This window comes from Cherax quadricarinatus, chromosome 42 (assembly GCF_038502225.1).
Source record: "Cherax quadricarinatus isolate ZL_2023a chromosome 42, ASM3850222v1, whole genome shotgun sequence".
Taxonomy (NCBI): Eukaryota; Metazoa; Arthropoda; class Malacostraca; order Decapoda; family Parastacidae; genus Cherax; species Cherax quadricarinatus.
In genome coordinates, this window is record NC_091333.1 from 25,897,746 (window position 1) to 25,918,199 (window position 20,454).

Consider the following 20,454-nt stretch of genomic DNA (forward strand, 5'->3'; position numbering starts at 1 on the left):
CCTACTACTGTAAGTAAATAAACCTGCCTGGGATGGATAGAAACATAGTCCAGCCAGAAGAGGTGAACTCCTTTACCTAGACCACCATATAGACCCCCGGTTCGCGATATTAATCCATTCCTGAGAGCTCATCGTAAACCAAAAATATCGGAAAGCGAATCAATTTTTCCCATAAGAAATAATGGAAATCAAATTAATCCGTGCAAGACACCCAAAAGTATGAAAAAAAAATTATACCACATGAAATATTAAGTTTAATGCACACAAACTGAAGAAGACATGCAGTTTGTAGTACTCAACTAACAATAGAATACATGACACTTACCTTTAATGAAGATCTGGTGATGATTGATGGGATGGGAGGAGGGGAGTGTCGAAGTTGTTAATGTTTAGAAGGGGAATCCCCTTCCATTAGGACTTGAGGGAGCAAGTCCTTTTCCGGGGTTACTTCCCTTCTTCTTTTAATGCCACTAGGACCAGCTTGAGAGTCACTGGCAGCCTCACCATGCCTAATCACACTATGTATGCCACTACGATTCTTAAATCTTTCAAACCAACCTTTGCTGGCCTTAAATTCACTCACATCACCACTAGTTGCAGGCAATTTCTTTACCAAATCGTCATGCAACTGCCTAGCCTTTTCACAAATGATCGCTTGAGAGATGCTATCTCCTGCTATCTGTTTTTCATTTATCCACACCAATAACAGTCTCTCAACATCTTCTAACACTTGCAGTCGCTGTTTTGTAATCACAGTTGCACCTTTTGCAACAACAGCTTCCTTGATTGCCATTTTCCTGGTCACTATAGTAGAGATGGTTGATTGGGGTTTTGTATACAACCTGGCCAGCTCCGACACGCACTCCACTTTCGTACTTTGCAATTATCTCTTTCTTCATTTCAATAGTCATTAGCACCCTTTTTCTTGAAGGGTTGGCACTAGAAGCTTTCTTGGGGCCCATGGTGACTTATTTTGCAGAAACAAGCACCAAAAACACTGTGATAATATGGAATGTACCGAATGCATCCTTAGATGCGAGCACACTGGCTGGCTTGTAAACACTGGCACACACGTGGACATGTCTCGGACAAATCGTATACCGGGTTTTTTAACGGGAACTGAGGCAAAATTTTTGTGTTAAAATGCATCGATTACCGGATTTATCGGATACCAATGGCATCGCGAACCGGGGGTCCACTGCATACTTAGAGCATAGGTGATGACACTACCAGTTGCATCAAAATTAAAAAGATGTGGCACAAATGTTGCACATGGGTTATTATCTAGGTTTTTATATTTCCTTGACCACTTGTGGCCACATTCATCTTAAAACCACTAAACTCAGTGTCAACATCACTTTCCTCAAAAAAAGGAGAGTGTTAATATGACATGGCATTAGTAAATCCCTGGGGTTTGCCACACCTCTTCAAGGGGGGGCTCCTTGATGCGGCAAAGAGGCTCATGGTCTAAGGTCTCCTTCCTCAGACCGAATCTAAGTACCCCCCTCAATCCTCCCTACCTTATCCCATCTTCCTCATCCCCCCCTTTTTCCCCCCTTTCCTCCCCCTCCCCTTTCCCTGTCCCGTTTGTTGTCTCTGGGGTCCTCCCCTCTGGCATTATGGTTTCTAGGTAGGGGGAAGTGTGCTGGGGTTCATCCCACTCTATAGGGTCCCCGGGGGTGGTGTAGTTTGCCATGGAATCTGAATTGTCTGGAGGTGCCCTGCTCCCTTCCCTGCTTTCTGAGAAGTGGGCGGGGTATCCTGCAGATGATGGGTGTATTTCCAGAGGCTGCCTGTTGGTTCTGGGAGGTGACAGCCAAAGGAGGTATGCTTTGTGGCGGGTTTCCAACCACCCTTTCTTTTCGTCCGCCGAGGTAGCTTGATAGATGTGAGATTTCTATCCCGGGGCACTAGTTAACTGGTGTGAAGGGTAGGGTATGGCACAGGTTCCACAGTGCATTTGCACTGCTTGTGGGGTCGAGGCCCTCTTGGATGAGGGAAAGAACTTATGGCCCTTCCATGCCTTTTAGTGACTGTCCCTTCTGTTGTCTTTCTTTTTTTTTCTTTCCTTCTTTCTTTTTTCTTTAAAAAACAAGAAAAAAGCACCACTATCATGGAGTCTTCATTCTGTGATAACCCTCCTCCTCCCAGGCCCCTTTCTGTTCCCACGTTCTGTTCTGAGCCGGCTTCATTATTGGACCATTCTCTAGACTCTTCTCATACCCCTGTGCCTTCTGGTGACGCTTTGTCACCTGCTCCAGGTGCTGAGGTTCCACCTGTTTCTGTTAATGCCTCTGCCTCTTGCATGCCTTGAACAATGCGACCGGCTTCCCCAAATGTGGTGTGAATGTTTTTGGATTGCCCACCTCCGTCAGGTCGGACCGCTCGCGGTACTACTACTAAATGTTCCAGACCACCTACTGACAATGGTTCTGTGATGTCTACCCAGAAACGACCTACGCAACACCCACTTCCTTTGTGCACCATGTTTACAAGTATGCAGTGGACTAAATTCTTTTCCCCACAATCTACATCACCAACTGATTATCTTTCTGATCATAGTATTGGTAAAGCTCTTTTACGACACATTGGCCAAAATATCCTTTCACATTCTTCAAAGCAGTACTTGCGTCATTAGAGTTCAGAATTCAGAACATTTAACTTCCATAGATAACATTCCAAGCACAGTTCATAAGCATGCTACTCTCACTTTTTGCAGTGGTACAGTGATTTTACCGCATACCATTATACAGCGTGATTTTCTGTCTTGCGGCGATTATATTTTAGAGCAATTAGCCCTTCAGGACCTTCCTATTCTCAAAGTGGATACATACATCTTACCCGCTTGCAGGCAGAGGCCCGCTTAACCTTCGACTGCTGTGAACTCCCATCCTCTGTTGATATTGCAGGTCATCGCGTAGAGGTCCGTAAAGTAGTCCGTACTCCCCAACTGTGTCGTAATTGCTGCCACTTCAGATCTGCGGTGGAGTGCTCGGTCTGCGGTGCTGCAGATCATGCCGATACATCTTGCAGTCTTCCTTCCTCTTGTCCCAGTTGCAATGAATCTCATCCTTCTTTTTTCATGCTGTTGTCAAGTCTGTTGTAATGAACGAGAGCTCCATTATCTTAAGGAGGGTGAAGGCCTTACTTATGCCATGGCTGTCTCTCAGCTCCGCCTTCAGGGAAATCTTCCTCGTGTTCCTTATTCTTGAGTAGCTCGGAAACCTCCAACCTTGATGGTCCTTCTACCTACCAGCTCCTCTGGTACCATGTCTTCCGGGGTCACCCCCGTTTCTAATTCTTTTGTGGTTTTACCCTTTGAAACTCCACCTCTGTACCTCTTCCTACTTCTACTTCTTCATCTTGCTTGCTAGTTTCTCAGTCTATGAGACCTCACAAGCCTACACCTTCTTCATGCCTATGACCTGTGAAGTTGAATCTATCTTCTACCTCAGTGCCTAGTTCTCACACCCTTTCTAGCTCTCAGACGAAGGTGGAGGTTCACCCCTCCCCCTTGTGTAGTCCCCTCTTCTGTTCCCCCCCCCCAGACTTCTTCCTTAGTTACCTTCCAACCCCCTTCCTCTCCTGTTTTACTGCAGGACTCCTCTGCCCCACCAGTGCATCTCTCCAGGTTCATACTCCCCACCCCTCTCAGACCTCTTTGGTTCCCTCAATAGTCACTATGATCTCTACTTGCTCTACCTCATCTGTGTCTGAAATCATGGTATCGGCATCTTCCATATCCGCTGAGACACTTGACGCTATCTCCAATTATATTGCGGAGAAAAAACCTTTGATGGACACCCACTCGCTGCCTCCTGCCCCTTTTTTTCACGACCCTCGCAATAGTCTTTTCCTTCACAGCATTCTGATTCCTCCTTGTGTACACGCTTACTGTTGCCCCCACATGTTGACTTCACTGATCCTAATAGCCCATGGATTTTATCGCTTCTTATTGTTGGTATACCTGTCTTTGTAAATAATGTCTTAAAATGGAATATTCGTGGCCTCGGGTAATTGGGGAGAACTCTAAGTGTTGCTCTTCCAGGTTTCCCCAATATGTGTCAGGTTACAAGAGCCCAAAATTCGTTCAGCTATTATTCGTCTTGTTTTGGGCTGTGTGCTGTTACATTCTTCTGATCCCTTTCCTGATGAATCATTTAATGAGAGGGCACTTCTTGTGCGCATTGGTATACCATATCAATGCTGCATTATACTGCAGCTCGTATTTATTTACACAGATGGTATACAGTTTGCTCTCTATATCTTTCCCCATCCCATGCATTCTGTATCTCGGATATTGCATTTTTTATCTCTTCTCTACCACCACCCATCTTGTTGTTAGGTGAATTTAACACTCGCCATCATCTGTGGGGAGGGTCTCACTGTCACTCGTGGTGATCAGTTGGAGACTCTTCTCGCTTCTCATTCTTTTCATGTTTTAAATACGGGTGCTCCTACCCATTTTAACTCTTGCACTCAAGTCTCTCTCTCGCATTGATCTTTCTATCTGTTCCTCATCATTTGCACTTGATTATGCTTGGTCTTTTCTCCCGGATTTACACAACAGTGATCATTTTCCTGTTCTTCTTACTTCTAGTATGTATTCCTGACCACCTCGTAGCCCTCATTGACAATTTGCACTAGTGAATTGGGACTTATACTCTCATCTTACCACCTTTTGTGAGGACCCTCTTTTGTCCTCTATTGATGAACTGTTGCACCACTTTTCGACCTTAGTTTTGGCTGTGGCATCACGTTCTTTTCCTGAAACCTCAGGCAAGCATTCTCAGACATGTGTGCCATGGTGGTCTCTTGTGTGTGCCCGTGCAGTGCATTTGAAATGTTCTGTGTGGGGCCATTGTCGATATAATTGGACCTCAGGGCATTTTGGAGTTTAACCCCTTGACTGTCACAACCCCAAACCTGAGGTGTCTCAAAATTCACCCCCCCCCCACACACACAAAAAAAACAAAAAAATATTTTTTCTTATGAAATGATAATCTTTTCCTGATTGTAATGACACCAAAAGAACGAAATTTGATGGAAAACTGATGGAATTATTCTCTCGCGAAATTAGCGACCTTTTTTCGGCTAATTCCATTGTTCCAGTCAACCAAACTCATAGCTATTTCTTTAGAACTCCATTTTTTTCTATCGATTGAGTACAGCTGATTTCAACTACCCAATAACGTGGTCAGAAATTTGCAATTTGGCCAATTTCACGAAAATTAAAAAATATGACAATTTCAAAATAGTGTCTAGAATGAACAATGCAGACATTCCTGGCTCTAAAATAACATTTTCTTTGTTCATCAGTCACGTCTCCATGCCCTTCTGATATTACTCTTGCTTTCTATTTTGAATTTTTATTCAAAAAAAAAAAATAGAAGATTTACTGTCATACAGACTACTGAAATATTGTAATAATTGTATAAATAATGTCAACCCATTCATGACTGCATATTAGAATGGCTACTTGGACATTTATTGAAAAATGACATCATTTGTTTACTTTTGAACATCGGCAAAAATCAAACATTTCCTCTACTTTGAGCTCCATTTCAAGGTTCTTTTCATAGTAAAAACCAATCAAAATCACCTCTATTTCTATAACATGTTTTCCATTCTATCAAATGAAACTAAGAAAATGAGAACACAACCATAAATATTATACGAAAATAGACCACAAAGTTGGCATTTTAATTAAAAAAAAACCGGTTGGAGTTTTCTTCTCTCATCATGCACTGCGTGCTGCAGGATTTTTTTATTGGTGCACACTGACCATACAGACCCATTCTCTCATGTGTGGGCCTACCAGCTTTCTCCTGCTTGATTTGAAGCCACTAGAATTTATGAGTGTATATACGTCAAAAACTGTGGCTCATAAAACGTATATATACGACCAAAACAATCAAAGAGTTAAGTGGACAAAGGCAGTAGCTCGCCACATCATACGCGACGCTAAACGCACTTGTTGGCAAGGCTTAGTGTCTACTATTACCTCATCTTCCCCAATGTGTGCGGTTTGGAGAAGATACGGAAGTTGTGTGGCAAGTACACTCCAGACCCAGCTCCCGTTTTGCGGGTTGTTGGTGTTAGTGTTGCGGAACCTCTTGAAGTTACCATGGAAATCGGGAGCTATCTTGTCTGTATCTCTCAAGGGTTTCTCCTTTGTTCCTCATTTCTTGCGTCTAATTCTACCAAGGAGCAGTTGCCCTTGGATTTCTCCTTTGATGGAATAGAGTCATATAACATACCTTTCACTCTCCTAGAGCTAGTCCACTTATTCTGCTTGCCAGTCGTCGGCAGCTGGGCCTGATGATATTCATATCAGAGTGCTACAACATCTGCATTCTATGGCCCTTACAGTCCTTTTGCTCCTTTTCAATCTTATTTGGGTATGAGGGGTTCTCTCTCAACAATGGAAATCTGCCATTGCACTACCGTTTCACAAACCAGGCACCTCAGGGCTTGATACCTCTCACTGTCATTCCATTGCCCTGACCAGTGTAGTCTGCAGGGTGATGGAACGATTGGTGAATAGACATCTGATATGGTTCTTGGAGACTCACAGTAGTCTTTCCCCTTGCCAATATGGCTTTCACAAGGCCGCTCTACTTTGGACCCCTTGCTCCACTTAGATATGTATGTGCGAAATGCCTTTGCTAACAAACACTCTGTCCTAGCAGTCTTTTTTGACCTTGAGAAGGCATATGACACAACTTGGAAGTACAGTGGTCCCTTGCTTTTTGTAGTTCTCGGCAATTGTAAATTTCACCAATCATAGGGGAATTTTCGTATAAACATGGGCTCACTTTTCATAGGTTGACTTGCGAATAGTAGTTCATCCGGGACGCGTATACATGGTGTGAGCCGGGGCGGCCTCCCTACCCAGCCAGTCTGGCATTGTTTACCAGTGAGTGAAGGTCCCCTCAAGTGCTCCTACGAAATATTTCATAATATTCCACTCATTTTAGTGCTTGCAAGTACTAAATAAGCTACCATGGCTCCAAAGAAAGCTCCTAGTGCCAAGCCTGTGGTAAAGAAGGTGAGAAATATGTACAGTGACAAAGTCTTGTACCATTTTAGGGAAGTGTTAAAGAGACGCCAGAAACAGAGCTCTCTCCACAGTTACTTTGCGAGACAGGACTAGAGTGACTCTCAAGGTGGTCCTAGTGGCATTAAGAAACAGAGAAGAGAAGCAACCCCTGAGAAGCAATTGGTACCTGAGGTGTTGCTGGAAGGGGATTCCCCTTCCAAACTGTAAACAATCCAATCTCTCTCCTCCTCCAGTCTCCCATACACTAAGAAGAATCTCCAATAAAGGTAAGTGTTATGCTGTTAATGTTTCATTTATCATTTCCCATTGTATTGTTTATGTACTACATGTATATTTCATGTAAATTTTTTTTTTGTTTTAATACTTCTGAGTGTCAGAAACGGATTAATTGTATTTACATTATTTCTTATGGGGAAAATTGATTCGCAAATCGTAAATTTCGTTTATAGTAGCTCCTCCAGGAACGGATTAATTACGAGAAACGAGGGACCACTGTATAACATTTTAGCCCAAGCCCACTCCTTAGGTCTCCGCGGTAATCTACCAATCTTCCTTGCTGCTTTCTTGTCTGACAGACATTTTTGTGTCCGTGTTGGCGCCTTGCTTTCCTCAGGCTTTGTTCAAGCCAAGGGAGTCCCACAAGGTTGTGTCCTTAGCAATACCATTTTTCTCGTAGCTATAAATGACCTACCTTCCGTTCTTCCATTGCAGATTTGGTCATCACTTTATGTGGATGATTTCACTATAGCTTACTCAGGCGCTGACTGTCGCCTGGTAATAGCCTCCCTTCAGGATGCGATTGACCGAGTTTCCCATTGGATCACTTTTCATGGCTTTAAATTTTCTAGTGTGAAAACCCATTTTATTACCTTCACTAGACGTCCTCTTATCCCAGATATTACGTTGTATTTACTCGGCTCACGTATTCCAGAATGTGATACGGTCAAGTTTCTTGGCCTCTTCGATCGCCAGTTGACATGGAAACCTTACATTTCCTCTTTGAAGGCAGCTTGCCATGGCCAGCTGAATCTCCTTAAAATTCTTGCATTCCACCCGAGTCTTGTCCAAACTGGATTATGGCGACCAAGTCTATTCTGCGGCTTCTCCTACAACTCTTTCTAAGTTAGATCCCCTTCATCATCAAGGTCTACATTTATGCCTTGGTGCCTTTCGTATATCCCCTGTTGAAAGCCTCTATGCAGAGGTGAATGTTCCTCCCATAGCTGATCGTCATGATGCCCATTGTCTTCGTTACTTTGTCCGCGCTCATGACCTTCGTGTTTTTTCTACGTATAGGTTGGCCTCAGACATTAGTAGAAGCCCATTGTTTGTTCAGCACCCCTGCCTACCCCAACCATTTTCTCTTCATCTTCACTCACTCCAGTCTTCTCTCCAGTTGCCTCCTTTGTATGTTCATTTAGCATCTGCCTTTTCCCTTCCCCCTTGGGGAGTTCCGATGGTTCATGTCTGTTCTTCCCTACAACTGTGTGCGAAAGCTCTCCTGCCTATGACTGCTTCTCGCTCTCTTTTTCTCGATCACTTCCAGTCACATGCTCATGCCATCGCTATTTATACAGATGGTTCTAAATCTTCTGACGGTGTTGGGTTCACAGCATCGTTCCCTAATGATGATGTCCGAGGTCATCTGTTAGACTCGGCTAGTATTTTTACTGCCGAGTTGTATGCCATCCTCTTAGCGCTTCTTCGTATTACATGTATATCTCCTTTGACGTTTGTGATCATTTCATATTCCCTCAGTGCTTTACAAGCCATTAAACAATATGATTCCCCTCATCCATTAGGCCTTCGTATTCAACTATGGTTGCGCCATGTGGCCTGGACACGATGTACAGGGCAGTGAACAAGCGGATGCTGCTGCACGGTCAGCGGTGCATGATCTTCATGTTTCCTATAGAGTTATTCCATTCAGAGATTATTTTCCAATCATCTCGGCCTGTCTTCGCAGCTGTTGGCAACAATGGTGGTCGGGTATGCACCCTAACAAATTGCACTCTATTAAACCGCTTTTAGGTTTGTGGTCATCGTCTTACCACAGTTGGTTGCCGTTCTCGGGAGACTGCGCTCTCCCAGCTCTGCATTGGCCATACTCACCTTACCCATGGGTATCTCATAGAATGACACCCTATTCCTCTCTGAGGTTTGTCGGGTCCTTATTTGGTTCTTCATTTTCTTGTCAATTGCCCGGTTTACCAGCGAGCTTGCAGGATTTGCCTCCAATGACACCACCGCCCTACCACTCTTACCTTATCTTTCCTTCTTGCAGATGGTGCTGCCTTTGACTTAGTCACTTTTTTACTTTTTGTCAGTAACTGCTTTACTGTACGAACTTTGACACGTAGCCCTTAGTATCCCTTCCAGTCCTTTTCTCCCTTCACCTAGCTGTTTATAGCCTCAGCACTATTTTCTGCCCTACAGTGCTGTATGACCCTTGTCGGTTTAGCGCTTTCTTTGATTATAATAATAATGGGGTTTGCTATACTCTAGCTGGCGCTCAATTGAACTGGTGCTCTCACAAGGTACCAGGTGGGTCCCAATTATTTTAATACTGTGTACAATGAGTGTTAAGGCCCATTCTGTACTGCATAGCCCAATTCTGGAAGCAGGAAAAATAGTGTGTTGATTTACGTCTGGAGCGCTAGCAGTAATGCTTAGATCTTCCATTTGATGGTTAAAGGGTTAAATTCATTTTATAAATTTTAGATCATTCTTCACCTATTACTTGTTAGCAAAAATATCAAATTAATATACAGTACAGTGCTAACTTTATTATTATTTTTCAGCATATCAATGACATTTCGTTACGAATTGACTTGGATGCCACCTTGAAGAAAGCAGAAGCAATATACTTGCAGATTGCATCATCACCCAATGTGCCAGACTGTGTGAGGACAGTGTTAGGTCTTCCTTTACAAGAGCCTTCTACGTCTCAGCTCAGAATTCGTAAGGTGAAGTGATCGCATGATATCCCCCCACCCTAGCCTTCACCCTCTCTCACAATTATTCAATTCTCATGATGTTTACATGATTATATCACAATTTATGTTCAGTATTTTCTCACAATGAATTTGCTCAATTGTGCCTTATATAGAACCCTATTTACTGGAACAGTAAATTTGGTGATTGAATACAATAATCCCTTAACAGAAAATTTAAAACTTCTTCAGTCATTCCTGCAGAAAATTACTTTACAGTTGTGAAACACACCATAGTCGTCTTGTGTCTAAAATCATGTCTGTGAGGTGATTTTATTTTATATGTGAGGTGACTTCATTCTCAGGTTTGGACAGCTTGTATAATTTACCCTGCAAAGCCACCCAGAAAAATTGTGTTTTTTTTTTTACTTGTCATAATAGGAAAAGAGGCATTCACAAAATACAAATTATACATGAAATAATAATGGTCGCAATGAACTCTTTATAATTTCTGTTCACTCAGACATCTTGATGTTACAAAATCTTTTGACTCTAATATACAAATAACTTTATGTAGAAAAGTTTCCTAAATTCATAGAATATATTTTATTATTTAATTTGTTTATGAGACTACTATAAGTGTTGGCAGTGATTTTTTGCATAAACTTTCAGTGTTATGATTACTTAGTGTAGAACAAGTATTTCTTCATATGTAAATACATGCCAGCATCATATTAATGGCATAGGCATTGTAATATAGTTTTTAATAAACAAGTTTATCAGTGATGTGCAAGTGAGTATGTTGTACCAATGCTTAACTATTTTCTTGTAATTCTTTGATAATAAAAAGTGACATTATACACCACGAGTCCAGAATTATCCATGAGATGGTTACTAACAGTGAACTCATCAAATATTTTTATTTAGCCTTTAACCTCTTGGTTAAAGGCTAAATAAAAGTAATATATCTATATATATAATATATATATATATTTTTTTTTTTTTTTTTTTTATCACACTGGCCAGAATCTCCCAAGAGCACAGTGTCATCAGCAAAGAGCAGCTGTGACAACTCCCACTTTGTGTGTGATTCTTTATCTTTTAACTCCACGCCTCTTGTCAAAGACCCTCGCATTTACTTCTCTTACAACCCCATCTATAAATATATTAAACAACCACGGTGACATCACACATCCTTGTCTAAGGCCTACTTTTACTGGGAAATAACATACATACTCTAACTTGAGCCTCACTATCCTCGTAAAAACTCTTCACTGCTTTCAGTAACCTACCTCCTACACCATACACTTGCAACATCTGCCACATTGCCCCCCTATCCACCCTGTCATACGCCTTTTCCAAATCCATAAATGCCACAAAGACCTCTTTAGCCTTATCTAAATACTGTTCACTTATATGTTTCACTGTAAACACCTGGTCCACACACCCCCTACCTTTCCTAAAGCCTCCTTGTTCATCTGCTATCCTATTCTCCGTCTTACTCTTAATTCTTTCAATAATAACTCACCATACACTTTACCAGGTATACTCAGCAGACTTATCCCCCTATAATTTTTGCACTCTCTTTTATCCCCTTTGCATTTAATTCCCCATAATTTAATCCCACCCTTCTCCTGAACACCCTAGCATTTACTTCTCTTACAACCCCATCTATAAATATCTGCTTTACCCCCTTTCCTTCTACGTAATGCCTCACGCACCTCCCTCACACTCATATCCTGCTCTTCTTCACTCCTAAAAGATGGTATACTTCCCTAGCCAATGCATGAAATTACTGCCTCCCTTTCTTCGTTGATATTTAAAAGTTCCTCAAAATATTCTCACCATCTACCCAAAACCTCCATCTCCCTATCTACTAATTCTCCTACTCTGTTTTTAACTGACAAATCCATTTGTTCCCTAGGCTTTCTTAACTTGTTTAATTCACTCCAGAAATTTTTCTTATTTTCATTAAAATTTCTTAACAGTATAGATTACTAAATTTAAAAAGAGAAACTTCGTTTTTTTGGGGGGAGGCCACCCTGCCTCGGTGAGATACGGCCGGTTTGTTGAAAGAAGAAGATACGTGTGTGTGTGTGCGTGTGCGTATATATATTTTTTTTTTTATTATCACACCGGCCGATTCCCACCAAGGCAGGGTGGCCCGAAAAAGAAAAACTTTCACCATCATTCACTCCATCACTGTCTTGCCAGAAGGGTGCTTTACACTACAGTTTTTAAACTGCAACATTAACACCCCTCCTTCAGAGTGCAGGCACTGTACTTCCCATCTCCAGGACTCAAGTCCGGCCTGCCGGTTTCCCTGAATCCCTTCATAAATGTTACTTTGCTCACACTCCAACAGCACGTCAAGTATTAAAAACCATTTGTCTCCATTCACTCCTATCAAACACGCTCACGCATGCCTGCTGGAAGTCCAAGCCCCTCGCACACAAAACCTCCTTTACCCCCTCCCTCCAACCCTTCCTAGGCCGACCCCTACCCCGCCTTCCTTCCACTACAGACTGATACACTCTTGAAGTCATTCTGTTTCGCTCCATTCTCTCTACATGTCCGAACCACCTCAACAACCCTTCCTCAGCCCTCTGGACAACAGTTTTGGTAATCCCGCACCTCCTCCTAACTTCCAAACTACGAATTCTCTGCATTATATTCACACCACACATTGCCCTCAGACATGACATCTCCACTGCCTCCAGCCTTCTCCTCGCTGCAACATTCATCACCCACGCTTCACACCCATATAAGAGCGTTGGTAAAACTATACTCTCATACATTCCCCTCTTTGCCTCCAAGGACAAAGTTCTTTGTCTCCACAGACTCCTAAGTGCACCACTCACTCTTTTTCCCTCATCAATTCTATGATTCACCTCATCTTTCATAGACCCATCCGCTGACACGTCCACTCCCAAATATCTGAATACGTTCACCTCCTCCATACTCTCTCCCTCCAATCTGATATTCAATCTTTCATCACCTAATCTTTTTGTTATCCTCATAACCTTACTTTTTCCTGTATTCACCTTTAATTTTTGTTCTTTTGCACACCCTACCAAATTCATCCACCAATCTCTGCAACTTCTCTTCAGAATCTCCCAAGAGCACAGTGTCATCAGCAAAGAGCAGCTGTGACAACTCCCACTTTGTGTGTGATTCTTTATCTTTTAACTCCACGCCTCTTGCCAAGACCCTCGCATTTACTTCTCTTACAACCCCATCTATAAATATATTAAACAACCACGGTGACATCACACATCCTTGTCTAAGGCCTACTTTTACTGGGAAAAAATTTCCCTCTTTCCTACATACTCTAACTTGAGCCTCACTATCCTCGTAAAAACTCTTCACTGCTTTCAGTAACCTACCTCCTACACCATACACTTGCAACATCTGCCACATTGCCCCCCTATCCACCCTGTCATACGCCTTTTCCAAATCCATAAATGCCACAAAGACCTCTTTAGCCTTATCTAAATACTGTTCACTTATATGTTTCACTGTAAACACCTGGTCCACACACCCCCTACCTTTCCTAAAGCCTCCTTGTTCATCTGCTATCCTATTCTCCGTCTTACTCTTAATTCTTTCAATTATAACTCTACCATACACTTTACCAGGTACACTCAACAGACTTATCCCCCTATAATTTTTGCACTCTCTTTTATCCCCTTTGCCTTTATACAAAGGAACTATGCATGCTCTCTGCCAATCCCTAGGTACCTTACCCTCTTCCATACATTTATTAAATAATTGCACCAACCACTCCAAAACTATATCCCCACCTGCTTTTAACATTTCTATCTTTATCCCATCAATCCCGGCTGCCTTACCCCCTTTCATTTTACCTACTGCCTCACGAACTTCCCCCACACTCACAACTGGCTCTTCCTCACTCCTACAAGATGTTATTCCTCCTTGCCCTATACACGAAATCACAGCTTCCCTATCTTCATCAACATTTAACAATTCCTCAAAATATTCCTTCCATCTTCCCAATACCTCTAACTCTCCATTTAATAACTCTCCTCTCCTATTTTTAACTGACAAATCCATTTGTTCTCTAGGCTTTCTTAACTTGTTAATCTCACTCCAAAACTTTTTCTTATTTTCAACAAAATTTGTTGATAACATCTCACCCACTCTCTCATTTGCTCTCTTTTACAGTGGACCCCCGGTTAACGATTTTAATCCGTGCAAGAGGGGTAATTGTTATGCGAAATAATCGTTATGTGAATGAATTTTCCCCATAAGAAATAATGGAAATAAAATTAATCCGTGCAAGACACCCAAAAGTATGAAAAAAAATTTTTTTTACCACATGAAATGTTAATTTTAATACACACAAACTGAAAAAGGCATGCACACTTACATGACACTTACTTTTATTGAAGATCTGGTGATGATTGATGGGATGGGAGGAGGGGAGAGCATTATCTTCTTACTGTTTAGAAGGGGAATCCCCTTCCATTAGGACTTGAGGTAGCAAGTCCTTTTCTGGGGTTACTTCCCTTCTTCTTTTAATGCCACTAGGGCCAGCTTCAGAGTCACTGGACTTCTTTCGCACAAGATATCTGTCCATAGTGGCCTGTACCTCTCGTTCCTTTATGACTTGCCTAAAGTGTTTCACAACATTGTCAGTGTAATAATCACCAGCACGGCTTGCAATAGCTGTGTGAGGGTGATTTTCATCCATGAAGGTTTGCACTTCAAGCCACTTTGCACAGATTCCCTTTATCTTTGTAGTAGGCAACTTCTTCAATTTCTCTCTCCCCTCCTCTGAACCAGTTTCCCCAGGTCTGGCCTCTTGCTCTTGAAGTTGATCTATCAGCTCATCAGTGGTTAGTTCTTCATTGTCCTCCTCCACCAACTCTTCCACATCCTCCCCACTAACCTCCAACCCCAAGGACTTTCCCAATGCCACAATGGATTCCTCAACTGGCATAATCATCTCAGGGTTAGCCTCAAACCCTTCAAAATCCCTTTTGTCTACACATTCTGGCCACAGTTTCTTCCAAGCAGAGTTCAAGGTCCTCTTAGTCACTTCCTCCCAAGCCTTACATATAAGGTTTACACAATTGAGGATATTAAAGTGATCTCTCCAAAACTCTCTTAGAGTCAGTTGAGTTTCTGAGGTCATTACAAAGCACCTTTCAAACAGAGCTTTTGTGTACAGTTTCTTGAAGTTGGAAATAACCTGCTGGTCCATGGGCTGCAGGAGAGGAGTGGTATTAGGAGGCAAAAACTTCACCTTAATGAAGCTCATGTCCCCATAAAGTCGCTCTGCCACGTCTGTAGGATGACCAGGGGCATTGTCTAACACCAGGAGGCACTTAAGTTCTAATTTCTTTTCAGTTAGGTAATCTTTCACATTGGGGGCAAATGCATGGTGTAACCAGTTATAGAAAAATTCCCTAGTGACCCATGCCTTACTGTTTGCCCTCCACAGGACACACAAATTATCCTTGAGGACATTCTTTTGCCTGAACGCTCTGGGAGTTTCAGAGTGATACACTAATAAAGGCTTCACTTTGCAATCACCAGTAGCATTGGCACACATGAGAAGAGTAAGCCTGTCTTTCATAGGCTTATGTCCTGGGAGTGCCTTTTCCTCCTGAGTAATGTAGGTCCTGCTTGGCATTTTCTTCCAGAACAGGCCTGTTTCATCACAATTAAACACTTGTTCAGGTTTCAGTCCTTCAGTTTCTATGTACTCCTTGAATTCCTGCACATATTTTTCAGCCGCTTTGTGGTCCAAACTGGCAGCCTCACCATGCCTTATCACACTATGGATGCCACTACGCTTCTTAAATCTCTCAAACCAACCTTTGCTGGCCTTAAATTCACTCACATCATCACTAGTTGCAGGCATTTTTTTAATTAAATCCTCATGCAACTTCCTAGCCTTTTCACATATGATCGCTTGAGAGACGCTATCTCCTGCTAGCTGTTTTTCATTTATCCACACCAATAAGAGTCTCTCAACATCTTCCATCACTTGCGATCTTTGTTTCGAAAACACAGTTAAACCTTTGGCAAGAACAGCTTCCTTGATTGTCTTTTTGGTGCCCACAATAGTAGCGATGGTTGATTGGGGTTTCTTGTACAACTTGACTAGGTCGGCGATACGCACTCCACTTTCATACTTATCAATGATCTCTTTCTTCATTTCAATGGGAATTCTCACCCTTATTGGTGTAGGGTTGGCACTAGAAGCTTTCTTGGGGCCCATGGTCACTTATTTTCCAGAAACAGCACCGAAAACACTGTAATAATACGAAATATTCCGAGTGTATGCTTGGATGTTACCGCGGAGGCTGGCTGGTAAACAATGGCACGGGCGGCACATGTGAGGCTGGCTGAGGGCGCACATTGGACGCGTCTCGGACGAAAATCGGTGAGCGGGTTTTTAATCGGTATGCGCGGCAAAAATTTTGCGATTAAAGTAAGCGGTATGCGAAATAATCGCTATGTGATGCCATCGTTATGCGGGGGTCCACTGTATATATATATATATATACAGTGGACCCCCGCATAGCGAACTTAATCCGTGCAAGAGGGCTGGTCGTTATGCGAAATGTTCGCTATGCGAATTAATTTTCCCCATAAGAAATAATGGAAATAAAATTAATCCGTGCAAGACACCCAAAAGTATGAAAAAAAAATTTTTTTACCACAAAAAAATGTTAATTTTAGTACACACAAACTGAAAAAGGCATGCACAATTACATGACACTTACTTTTATTGAAGATCTGGTGATGATTGATGGGATGGGAGGAGGGGAGAGAGAGTGTTAGTGTTTAGAAGGGGAATCCCCTTCCATTAGGACTTGAGGTAGCAAGTCCTTTTCTGGGGTTACTTCCCTTCTTCTTTTAATGCCACTAGGACCAGCTTCAGAGTCACTGGACTTCTTTCGCACAACATATCTGTCCATAGTGGCCTGTACCTCTCGTTCCTTTATGATTTGTCTAAAGTGGTTCACAACAGTGTCATTGTAACAGTCACCAGCACGGCTTGCAATAGCTGTGTGAGGGTGATTTTCATCAAAAAAGGTTTGCACTTCAAGCCATTTTGCACACATTTCCTTAATCTTTGAAGTAGGCAATTCCTTCAATTTCTCTCTCCCCTCCTTTGAACCAGTTTCCCCAGGTCTGGCCTCTTGCTCTTGAAGTTGATCTATCAGCTCATCAGTGGTTAGTTCTTCATTGTCCTCCTCCACCAACTCTTCCACATCCTCCCCACTAACCTCCAACCCCAAGGACTTCCCCAATTCCACAATTGATTCCTCAACTGGTATACTACTCCTCTCAGGGTTAGCCTCAAACCCTTCAAAATCCCTTTTGTCTACACATTCTGGCCACAGTTTCTTCCAAGCAGAGTTCAAGGTTCTCTTAGTCACTCCCTCCCAAGCCTTACCTATAAGGTTTACACAACTGAGGATATTAAAGTGATCCTTCCAAAACTCTTTTAGAGTCAATCGAGTGTCTGTGGTCACTTCAAAGCACTTTTGAAACAGAGCTTTTGTGTACAGTTTCTTGAAGTTGGAAATGACCTGCTGGTCCATGGGCTGCAGGAGAGGAGTGGTATTAGGAGGCAAAAACTTCACCTTAATGAAGCTCATGTCCCCATAAAGTCGCTCTGCCACGTCTGTAGGATGACCAGGGGCATTGTCTAACACCAGGAGGCACTTAAGGTCTAATTTCTTTTCAGTTAGGTAATCTTTCACATTGGGGGCAAATGCATGGTGTAACCAGTTATAGAAAAATTCCCTAGTGACCCATGCCTTACTGTTTGCCCTCCACAGCACACACAAATTATCCTTGAGGACATTCTTTTGCCTGAACGCTCTGGGAGTTTCAGAGTGATACACTAATAAAGGCTTAACTTTGCAATCACCACTAGCATTGGCACACATCAACAAAGTAAGCCTGTCTTTCATAGGCTTATGTCCTGGGAGTGCCTTTTCCTCCTGAGTAATGTAGGTCCTGCTTGGCATTTTCTTCCAGAACAGGCCTGTTTCATCACAATTAAACACTTGTTCAGGTTCCAGTCCTTCAGTTTCTATGTACTCCTTGAATTCATGCACATATTTTTCAGCCGCTTTGTGGTCCGAACTGGCAGCCTCACCATGCCGTATCACACTATGGATGCCACTACGCTTCTTAAATCTCTCAAACCAACCTTTGCTGGCCTTAAATTCACTCACATCATCACTAGTTGCAGGCATTTTTTTAATTAAATCGTCATGCAACTTCCTAGCCTTTTCACATATGATCGCTTGAGAGACGCTATCTCCTGCTAGCTGTTTTTCATTTATCCACACCAATAAGAGTCTCTCAACATCTTCCATCACTTGCGATCTTTGTTTCGAAAACACAGTTAAACCTTTGGCAACAACAGCTTCCTTGATTGCCGTTTTCTTGCCCACAATAGAAGCGATGGTTGATTTTGGTTTCTTGTACAACCTGACCAGGTCGGTGATACGTACTCCACTTTCATACTTATCAATGATCTCTTTCTTCATTTCAATGGGTATTCTTACCCTTTGAGGTGTAGGGTTGGCACTAGAAGCTTTCTTGGGGCCCATGGTCACTTATTTTCCACAAACAGCACCGAAAACACTGTAATAATACGAAATATTCCGAGTGTATGCTTGAATGTTACCGCGGAGGCTGGCTGGTAAACAATGGGACGGGCGGCACATGTGAGGCTGGCTGAGGGCGCACATTGGACGCGTCTCGGACGAAGGTCGCTGAGCGGGTTTTTGTCCACTATGCGGGGCAAAATTTTAGCGAACAAAGCGTTCGCTATGCGGATTGTTCGCTATGCAAGGCGTTCGCTATGCGGGGGTCCACTGTATTTCTTCAGCCACAGAGTAGTCAGTAAGTGGAATAGTTTGGGAAGCGATGTAGTGGAGGCAGGATCCATACATAGCTTTAAGCAGAGGTATGATAAAGCTCACGGCTCAGGGAGAGTGACCTAGTAGCGATCAGTGAAGAGGCGGGGCCAGGAGCTCGGACTCGACCCCCGCAACCTCAACTAGGTGAGTACAACTAGGTGAGTACACACACACACACACACACACACACACACATGTTAGGAAGTATTTCTTCAGCCACAGGGTAGTCAGGAAGTGGAATAGTTTGGGAAGCGATGTAGTGGAGGCAGGATCCATACATAGCTTTAAGCAGAGGTATGATAAAGCTCACGGTTCAGGGAGAGAGACCTAGTAGTGACCAGTGAAGAGGCGGGGCCAGGAGCTTGGACTCGACCCCTGCAACCTCAACTAGGTGAGCACACACACACACACCTCCAGGGACTCATCGGTGAAAGAATACTCAAGCAGGGTGCTACTACCAGTGGCATCGAAATTGAAAGTATGTGGCATAAATGTTGCAAATGGCTTATCATCAAGGTTTTCGATATTTCCCTAGTCACTTGTGGCCACATCCATCTCAGCCACTAAACTCAGGATCAACATCACTTTCCTAGAAAAGGAGTGTTAATAAGACATGGTGTTAGTGGATTCTGAGATTTGCCATGCTCTTTGCTCTAACTGGCACTTAACCCCGATAGCATTCCAGATATTTTGAAAAAAAAAATAGAGGGCAATTTTCTGTGTAATAAGACTATAAAAAACAAATTTTGGGTCAGTACTTACTGAGATATAAGGCTGCGAAGTTGGCACTGGACACTCAGGTGACATCAACATGGAGCACTGCCGCTTGCAGAAATGTTGCAAATATATCGTTTTTTTCCTATTTTTTTGTAATTTTCTTAGTTTTTATGGTATTATAATTATGTTTCATAGCCATTTGTTGTGCAGACACAAAAATTAGGTACAGAATTAGTAACCATACTGTCACAAACACACATGCACACAATGATCGGTGAATTTGTACACCTGGTTTAGACACATATTATTGTCTACAAATACATGTATATACAAGGTGTTTACAGGCCCCTAGTTATGTTTCTAGAAGCCCAGGACTGTGATACTCCACAAAGCATGGAGTCAGAGTGCCACCCCACATTGTTAAAACATGAATCATGTATCCTTCTGTTGTTGGGGTCACCTTGTGGTGTGAGCACACACAATACACTTTCTCTGAGAATACTTCTTTTTTTGGGTAAGTGGTAGATGTGTCAGGAAATGACAGTTAGTGAGGTTTGCTCTGGCACTTTCCTCTCTGGTTGTGGTTGGGGGACAAGTTGCTGTTGAGGGGCAGGTACAGGTGTGACATTATACTTTTGTACTATCTGCTTTTTGACAATGAGGGTGAATTATGCATAGTGAAGTCATTTCCCAGTCTTTATTTCTCACATATTAAAAGCATTGAGCTTTGCAATGTCTACAATGTGGAAAAACATTTTCATGTACCACTTGCGACTCTACGCACACAGTCAGTGAACGCTATGATCATGTCACACTTGTTGAC

General features: G+C 42.6%; 1 protein-coding gene across 3 annotated transcripts in view; it reads left to right on the forward strand.

The window, feature by feature from the left end:
* The window catches only part of Tbc1d15-17 (TBC1 domain family member 15/17), a 408,033-nt gene that overhangs the window by 280,740 nt on the left and 106,839 nt on the right, over positions 1-20,454 (forward strand). For all 3 annotated transcript variants that reach the window (XM_070093434.1, XM_070093435.1, XM_070093436.1), the window contains exon 13: positions 9,865-10,029. In XM_070093434.1, coding sequence (XP_069949535.1) covers positions 9,865-10,029 — 165 coding nt within the window. The remainder of the gene's footprint in view (positions 1-9,864; positions 10,030-20,454) is intronic.